The 9,308-nt window shown below is 52.0% G+C and overlaps 1 protein-coding gene across 1 annotated transcript in view; it reads right to left on the bottom strand.

Moving 5' to 3' along the window:
- Positions 1-2,150: 2,150 nt before the first annotated feature.
- Positions 2,151-9,308, bottom strand: part of XPC (XPC complex subunit, DNA damage recognition and repair factor) — a 31,880-nt gene continuing 24,722 nt past the window's right edge. Inside the window, exons 12-16 of the mRNA XM_075550083.1 lie at positions 8,729-8,863; positions 8,479-8,648; positions 7,967-8,060; positions 6,246-6,335; positions 2,151-3,033 (exon numbers count right to left, since the gene is read on the bottom strand). Coding sequence (XP_075406198.1) covers positions 2,824-3,033; positions 6,246-6,335; positions 7,967-8,060; positions 8,479-8,648; positions 8,729-8,863 — 699 coding nt within the window. The 3' untranslated portion in view covers positions 2,151-2,823. The remainder of the gene's footprint in view (positions 3,034-6,245; positions 6,336-7,966; positions 8,061-8,478; positions 8,649-8,728; positions 8,864-9,308) is intronic.

The following is a 9,308-nucleotide window of genomic DNA, read 5'->3' as shown; positions in this document are numbered from 1 at the left end:
ACATTAAGGAAACAATCATAGGCCTTAGCAACACCTCTCCTAGCAGCCAAGTCGCTAGTCCGCAGCCCCCAGCCACATGGCCCCCTGGCCTCTGCCTCTGAGGACCAGGAAGGGCACTGAACGGACACAGAAAGAGGGACAAGTGCTGTGATGTGGGGGTTGAGATCAATGTCACAAAACGTGTAAACATTCACCCAAAGCACAATAAGAAGTACTGTCAAACAAGCACACCCCAAACCCCCGACTCACATTTCAGACTTAAGGAAACACAGCCTTCAATCTGCCTATGAAGGAAAAACGTTTCATTGAGGTGTGGCTGCAGTGGGTCAGAATAAAAGCAACCTGGGTCTAGTGGGGAGTTTTAAACCAACTGTTAGGAGTTTGCACTTTGGGACGAGAAGGAAAACTACAGGGTAGAGAAAAGTCTTTTCTTTCATCCTCTGGTATCAAAGTGCCCATTTAATTGAAACTTCTACTGAACCATAAAAACGCTGCATGCTCTCATTCTGTGTGTCCTGCATGGTAGCGAGAATCAACTTGGGCTGTAGGCCGGCCATCCTATGCCTACATCTGGCCCTCCCTCCCTAGGGCAAGAGGGCTTCCCGATCTCAGAAGCTGCTCTGAAAGGCAGCCTCCATAGTCTCCTGCTAAATAAAACCCACCAAGGACATGGGATTTACCTAATTGCCAGGATTCCCTTTTCAGGAGTGTGTGGTACCCTTGATGTCCTGAGTTTCTTTGTGAGTCTTTTCCCTGATACTCAGAAACGGTTTTGGCCTAGCTGGAGGTGGTTGCTTTAGTGGAGTCAGGAGTCCAGGGCTGAATAATCTCTGTTGCTTAGATTCCATCCACGACAAATGGCTGGCCCCACCGCGGTCTCCATCTGAGTGTAAGCCTGACACAGTACTCAGGACCGACTCCTACATGAGCAGTCATCTGACCTCTAACTCTGAATGGCTGCCTTCTGAAACGGACACAGAATGGCACACTAGCGAGGAACAAAACCCTCGCATTTGGTTCATGTCATTTTCTTACATTTTAAATCACTGACAATTCAAAAACTGTTCCCAGAGAGTAAAGTACTGTTAAAGCCATGGAATTTTTATTAGTATTTTTGATGAAAAGGTCAAAATAAAAATTTAACTATCTTTTGTTAAGAAATCTTGCTATATTTATTCTTATATTTGCATTCTTTCTGAAATTTCTATTTTAAGAGTATTTAGTCATAGAACTTAGTTCTACATAGTTGGTAGTCACTGAAGTATTATATTTATTTGTCTTGCTTTTTGAAGGCAACTCCATTATTTCTAGCCCTCGGGAGACTTAGATACAAATGCCCACTTTCTCTCTGGCTTTATTTAAAGTGAGTGACTCACATTTGACCCATCTTCGGAATGTGCACGGGCAGCTGAAGGAAACAGTACCCGGCCCCTGGGCTTTGGTTAGTGCAGACTTGAGTGTAATTCCTGCACCGGCCACTGGAGGTGCTTGCGAGGTTGGGCAAACCAGCGGGCACTGGCCTGCTTCCTCATCTCAGACCTCAGATAAGCCCTGTGACATGTGCCCCCTCCCCCTGCCCCCGGCACTATCAGGTCACTACTGCTTTCTGTTCCAACATTTGAAAGAGGCCTGATGATTTCCCAAAACTCATTCTTTTATTTCTCAAAGCCGAGTGTTTGATATCATTTTCAGAAAGCCCCCTTGATGTCAGCACCTGCCTGTATAAAGTTACTTCTCCAGACACAGGATGATTTTGTCTCAAAACACCAAAAAAAAAAAAAAAAAAAGTTGCACTACCTCTAGCAGAGCAAGTGTGTTGTGGCTCCGGAAACTTGGGCGTGGTTTCCACAGCAACCCGTGTGTTCTCAACAAGAGTGTTCCAGCCAGACTCTTGCTACATGTGAGTCACACCCAGTGTTTTGTTTGTTTCCCTTGGATATAACTTACTCAAATTTTAATGGTCCCTGTCTAAGATTAAGTAATAGAGAAAGGGAAGTGGGAGGCAGAAACAGAAGCACAGCGAGGAGCGGGGAGGAGGGGGCAATCCATGTATGTAACCGGAAATCCCTCGATTTTTAATGTGGTCTCAACGTGTAAACTGGGTTAGTACAAGTCACGCCCTTAACGGACATCAAATCTGAAGAAAATGCGGAGTCTTTGGAGAAGTGCTTTTATTGTTTTCCTCAAAACATTGAGTTCTTTCTCTGTGTATGTGCGGTGCGTTCTAACTTAAAGCATCTAGTTGAATAAACATTTCCTAAATTCTTAGTCTTTTTCTCCCCTGATTTTATTCTTGGTTCTAGAGTTCTACAAGCACAAAATGCGACTTGAGAGAGTAGCTTCGTCCACCACCACGACTGCCAGTCCACCTGCACTCCCCTCTGTCTCACTGCGCAGCAGGCAAGTAGCAGCATCAGAACACAGCGGACGTGAGAGAGTAGCTTCGTCCACCACCACGACTGCCAGTCCACCTGCACTCCCCTCTGTCTCACTGCGCAGCAGGCAAGTAGCAGCATCAGAACACAGCGGACGCTGTCAGGAGAAAGGTAGTGGCCGTCTGAGAAAGTCCGTAAGGCAGACAAAAGCAAGGTTTGATGGGGAAGAACTTAGCAGGAAGAAAAGATGATGAGAGAGTCTCCTGGGAAGTCTGCCATCGCTCAAAGGCTAAGGCTTGCAGCAAGGAGCATTGGAGGCCGGTCTCCTGGGAAGTCGACGTGGGGCGGGGCTGTGTTCTTGCTTCTCTGCAGGGCAGTCGCTGCTGTGCGGCCGGGCCGGTGCACCTGCCGCGGTGGTTTGAGACCTGCACCGGGGAAGGGGACAGCATCACAGCTTCTCGAATGGAAACAGGTGGGACTCCGTCTCTTTCTTTTTCCTTTTGGTCTTAGGGCACGGCTGCTTCTGGTCGTGAGCTTCTCGGTTTTGGGGCCAAGACGCTGCCAAGATCCTGGTAGCTTCTGCTTGGGAGCTGGTGCCCGCCTCGTCATCGGAAGAGAGCCCGCCTCCGGCATGTGTGTGGGGAGCGACAGCCTCACTCTGCGGAGGTGGGGGAGAAGGGAGGGGAAACGCCGGCACAGGTTAGTAACAAGACGTCAAGGAGTGCTGCAGGTCGTAGGGCGGCTCCTAGCGCTGGGTCCAGCTTCCAGCCAACTTGAGTGGTGTGGCTCTGGAGACGCCTGGGGTTGGTGGGAGGAGCTAACACCGCCCTAGTTTTTCCCACGCGTACCCCAAACCATGCTTCCCCCTCACCTGGCTGTTACCCTGTCTCCCGTCAGTAGGGCTCACTGGAGCGGGTGCGAGGACCTGCTGTGTGCTGGGCACAGGGGAGGGCAAAGCCATCGGGCAGCTAGCAAGGGAATCTGGGGTGACTGGCGCTTTGCCTCTGCTACCCCGGTTTTGAACACAAGGACATTATGAAGTGAAGCTGTGTACGAGGATTAGTGCAAACAATGAAAGAATGTCATACGATCATATCAAACATACGTGAAAAGATCTGAAAGACAAAGCTCCCAAGGAAATGTAAAAAACAATGCAAGACATAATAGGATCTAAAAAAAAAGAAAAAAAGAGACCAAACAAATATAATGCAAAGCATCAAGCATGAAATGAGAACCACAATGGAAAGATTCGTCACCCGATTTAATCAGGCTGCAGGAGGCATGATGAAGACGATTAACATGACCGAGGCTGAAGAGCAGCCGTGAATGGAATTACAGGACATCACAAGCGTCGTACTGTAGGCATCACGGGAATTCCAAGAGATGAGAAAAAGAAAGGGACAGAAAGACTGAAGAAACAATGAAAGAAAATTGCCTCAATGTGATCGCGACTCTACAAATCCACGCAGCTCCAAAACCTCCCAGTGGATAAAGCCAGAGATTTACAGCCTGCGGTTACAGCAGGCTTCTTATAAGCCTGGGATGCAAAAGGGTCTTTCCCCAGGTGTCTCCCAGATGTATGACAAACCCAAGACGCTGCCTGCTACATATGGTCAATGGCTGTACACTTGGAGGTCAGTGCCAGCTGCTTAGAGGTTATCCGCCCTGGGAGTTATCAGCCATCCAGAAAAACCAGACTCTACTGTCCCACCCTCAGTAGGGCCACTCCTTTCTGATGAGGACAGTGATGGTCTCCCTGAAGGAGAGCCCAGAGAGAAGGTCAAGCCCACTCAAGGATTAGGCTGCCATACTGAATCTAGGGTCCACCCATCTAGTCCTGTGTACCCCTAATCCCTCCCCTCCCTGTCACGTGTATGCCTAGTACACACCCCCTTCCTGGGTGTAGATGGTTGCTTGTAAGCACACCCCTACGTGTGCATAGGCCTTGGTCAGAAATAAAGACAGAGGCTCTCTCTTCCGGTCCTCCTCTATCTTACTCTTTCTCATCTCTCTTATTCTCTATTACTTTACTATAATTGTCATATATTGTAACCGTACACAATAAAGTAAGGAGACAGAAGCAATAGTCACCGCTAAGGTGTGTGCCCATTACTCCTCAGGAATTCTGAGGACGGAACGTACTGGGGTGACGTAGCCAGTGTTGAAAGGGAGTCTTCAGCCAAGAGCCCTACACTCAGTGAAACTGTCTGTCAGGAACAGGAGTGAACCTGAAACACGCCCAGAGAATGAGGTAGTAAACATCCAGCCAGACTAACCTCACAAGAAGGACTAATGGGAATCTTGGAGACGGAAGGAAAAGACATCAAGAAGCAATACACAGGCATCCATGAAAGCAAGAACCCCAATAAAGGGAAGTGTGTGTGCAAGAACAAGGGCCATGGCTCAGGTGGCTACATTCCGTATTTGGAATCGTGGTGTCCCTCATGCTCTTATGAACAGCGTGTGGAAAGCAAGGACAGCATGAAGTTTCAGGGCACGTGAAGTATAAGACAAATCAGGGACAAGAGCTGGGGAATCGTGCAAGTATAACATTTTTTGTACGTTACTGAAATAAAGTTGGTACCAATTGAAAGTATCAGGTACTGCTGAAAGGGCAAACAAATCTGTCTTGGAAGAAGTATGGCTAGAGCATCCCTTAGAGGCAAGGACAGTGAGATTTGGCTCCCGTGCTGTGGGCATTGCTGTCCGGAGGGACCAGTCCTTGGGGAAGGACAGCATGCTTGGTCAAGCAGAGGGGCGGTGAAAAAGAGGAAGGTCCTCAAGGAGGTGGGCATACAGTGGCTCCGGGCGGTTGGCAGTTTCCTTCTGTCGGGCGTATGATTGCTATGGGCTGAAACGGACTCGATGACACCTAACAATGGGGGAACCGTGTGGGCATGGGCAGCGTGTGGGCAAGGGCAGCGTGTGGGCATGGGCAGCGTGTGGGCATGGGCAGTGTGTGGACAAGGGCAGCACGTGGGCATGGGCAGCGTGTGGGCAAGGGCAGCGTGTGGGCAAGGGCAGCGTGTGGACAAGGGCAGCGTGTGGGCATGGGCAGCGCGTGGGCATGGGCAGCGCGTGGGCATGGGCAGCGTGTGGGCATGGGCAGCGTGTGGGCATGGGCAGCGTGTGGGCATGGCAGCGTGTGGGCAAGGGCAGCGCGTGGGCATGGCAGCGTGTGGGCATGGGCAGCGTGTGGACAAGGGCAGCGTGTGGACAAGGGCAGCGTGTGGGCATGGCAGCGTGTGGACAAGGGCAGCATGTGGGCATGGGCAGCGTGTGGACAAGGGCAGCGTGTGGGCAAGGGCAGCGCGTGGGCATGGGCAGCATGTGGGCATGGCAGTGCGTGGGCATGGGCAGCGTGTGGGCATGGCAGCGAGTGGGCATGGGCAGCGCGTGGGCAAGGGCAGGGCAGCAGGGAGCCAGTCAGAGCAGAGAGCCAAAGGGTTCACTGAAGAGCTCTGTGAAAGAGGTAAATGACAGATCTAAATGCAAGTACGCAGCAGAGCTGGAGGGGGAGCCAAGCTGTGCTCAGGCAGGCCTCTGCTCTCGGAGAACGTGAGCCGGTTTGTCTGGCCCTGCATGGGAGCCCTTTCCCACAGTGCTGCTGGGGCACGCTAGGAAACAGGACGCTCAGACAGACAGACAGACAGGACGCCTGTCCTGGGTGGCAGCTAGCACAGAGCAGACAACGGGAGGTCCTTGGGTAGGCAGTAGCGGGAAAGGGACGTGAGAGTAGAGCCGGCATGGGAGGAGCTGGCAGACACCTGAGTGGCATCGTGACCGAAGTCTGTGAGGGCTTGGCCAGCGGTCTGAGTTGGCCCCTCCAGGTGGACCCAGACTTGCTGCCCTGACAAAAGCCGAACTGACCTTGGTCCCATAGCGCAGCTTCAGCCTCTCTCTGATGAGTAGGCCCTTGGTCAGCAGCTTCCAGTTCCCTAGAGCCCGCTTCTCCTTTTTCTGCAGGTCAGAGAATGTTAAGTAAGCATTGGTATCGTTTCCCCGAAAGTAAGACATCCCCGAAAAGAAGACCTACTTAGTTTTGCCGCGCACTGAAATATACGTTATGCCCCTGAAAATAAGAGTTTGGATTGTTATGATGATGTTCCAGAAGATGACATGACTGTCATTGAATAAATGAGTAAATGTACCGTAGATTGTTGTACATGGAAATAATGGTAGTAACAAGAAATTCTTGATACTGTAGGATTCACGGTTTGTCTGGTTATGCTGGTTTGTGATGACAACTACTACAGTACCGTATACAGGAAATAAATTTCCTTTAACAATAAATGTGTACCATATTCTTCTTCATGGAAAAATAAGACATCCCCTGAAAATAAGACCTAGTGCATCTTTGGGAGCAAAAATTAATATAAGACACTGTCTTATTTTCGGGGAAATGGTGTTTTGAAGAAAAATACCTACCTCGATGGAACCTGTGATTATGTATAGAGGGCATTAGATTTTAGGTTAAAAATTAAGCTTCTCAATCACACAAGATCTCATTTGAAAATTTAATCTCATTTATATTGCCAATACTTCATAAAAAGCACCCAAGACAACCGTAGCCCATTCACGGTTGTTGTGGTTTGCAGGTCCGTGCACAATGGGAGAAAGCACTGCCAGTCTGTTGGTTGTGGATGGCATCACCGCCAGGCCACAGGGCCCTTACCAACCGATCACTGGGAAGTGCACTGCCAGGCTTTCTCCTAATGTGTCCTAAGTCTGGAAGCTCTGCTGAACCCTGGTCCACATCACATGCACACCTCCACGTCACATGCACACCTCCACGTCACATGCACACCTCCACGTCACATGCACACCTCCACGTCACATGCACACCTCCAACGTCACATCCACACCTCCACGTCACATGCACACCTCCACGTCACATGCACACCTCCACGTCACATGCACACCTCCACGTCACATGCACACCTCCACGTCACATGCACACCTCCACGTCACATGCACACCTCCACGTCACATGCACACCTCCACGTCACATGCACACCTCCAACGTCACATGCACACCTCCACATCACATGCACACCTCCACGTCACATGCACACCTCCACGTCACATGCACACCTCCAACGTCACATGCACATCTCCACGTCACATGCACACCTCTACTGGTGCCTGCAGACCAGGTGCGCTGGCTGGGATAGCACCCAGCTGGGCTAGACCACGTGGAGGGGGAGTATCCGCCCACGTCACCGTCACCCGTGTCGTGTTGGAGGGTGTTGCGTCTGTCTCCAGCTCACAGGGAGCCTGCGTCACAGAGCCAAGCTGCCTGGGGGGCTCTCTAGACTGTTGTTTTGATGGAGTCTGTCCTGTGGGTGCTCCATGCCACGCAGCCAACCTCGTGGTTAGCCACCAAGCCGCGCACCAGGTGCTGCCGGGCCTCGACGGACAGAAACTGTAGGAGGCCAGGCCACCCAGAAAGTAGACTACAGACAGGCAGATGAAGAGCCCAGTGGCCTGTTCTCCAGTCCTGGCCCCCTGGTGTGCCTGCTGTTCCTGTACGTGGAGCAGGGGGCCCAGGAGGGAGACCTCGGCACGCCGCCCTCTGCGACGCTGCTCACCTCTTTCTCCTTCTTTTCCAGGAGGTCCTGCTCGCGGTCCCAGGCATCCAGGAGCACTTCCTTATGCTCCTCACAGACAATGTACCCGTCAGTGCTGGGGGACAAGGAAGGCAGGGGGTCTTCTCAGGGCCGGCCTTGCTCTCAGAGCACCAAGGACACCGAGTCAGGCCATCCTGCTGGTCCGCAGTGAGACACCCCCCTGCAGAAGGCAGGCCTAGGGAGCGACTGGACCCACACCGGAGCGGAACGGAGGGCGGGCCAGCAGGCCTCCGGAAGGACGCGCACCTAGCTTTCCTCCCTGTGCTGACCCACAACTAGGGACAGTGTTCTAAATCGGCATGGTGGGCATGCTGCTGCCTAGCCTGTGAAATGTTACATTGGAGTTCTCAAATTCAGTGGCAAGACTTAAAAATGAAAGATGCTGGGTCTCAAGCTCCACCAGGCCACATCCACTGCCCCCGCCCCCCTGTTCAGCAGCCTCCTCCTGCCTCCCTCTGAAGCCCCTCACGCACACTGGGTGGGAATAGCCCCCGTGGAAGTCGAAGCCGGTGATGGCTGGCACACAGTCAATGTCCAGCTTGCGGGCCACACGCTGTAGGTTGGGCAGGTTCAGTTGCACACAGCCTACTGGCATCATGCAGGGCAGGAAGAGGTAAACATTCCCAAACTCATTCCGGGGTACCTGCGGAGGAGGACATACCAGGACTTGGCGGGCTGTTGGCGGCAGGAACCCACCCTCGTCCTGCTGACCGCTGTCCTTACCTTCCCGTCCACAGCCACAGGGGGCTGGTACTGCTCTGTCTGCCACTTGCCAAAAAGGCCCAGGTCATTCTGCTCCTGCAGCTGGGGCTCGGCCAGACGAGCTTTCCTGGCCCGGTTCGAATAGCCCTTCACCATCTACACGAGGGGAGACCGTCAGTTAGGACTCACAGCTACCTCTTCCTGGGTACCTGGTGCTCTGCTTGGCATTGTCCCCATTTAATGGTCAACACAAACTTGAGATGGGTGTGCTTTTAATCCCCGGCTGCCCCAACACTGCACTAACATGTGCAGAGTGCTCCTTCTGTCCCGGGTCCCGCTCTCTGTGCTTTGCATGTAGAGTTGACTTACCTTTCTACCTGACCGATGAGGAACCTAGGAGGCTTAAATGATGTACTTAGAAACGCACTAATCCTCAGGGGCAGGACTGTAGAAAATGCTAAGAAGCTTAGGTCCAGAGTCTGTGCTTTGAGCCACTATGTCACAGTCTCGTCTTTATCCCTGGTGGGGAAACAGGAGGCTCAGAGACCAAGTCACTGACTTAATCTCCCAAGGCGAGGATTAAATTGAAATCCACGGCTAA

This window comes from Tenrec ecaudatus, chromosome 5 (genome assembly GCF_050624435.1).
Source record: "Tenrec ecaudatus isolate mTenEca1 chromosome 5, mTenEca1.hap1, whole genome shotgun sequence".
Taxonomy (NCBI): Eukaryota; Metazoa; Chordata; class Mammalia; order Afrosoricida; family Tenrecidae; genus Tenrec; species Tenrec ecaudatus.
Note: the sequence above shows the minus strand (reverse complement) of the source record. Positions and strands in the feature narration are given on the sequence as shown.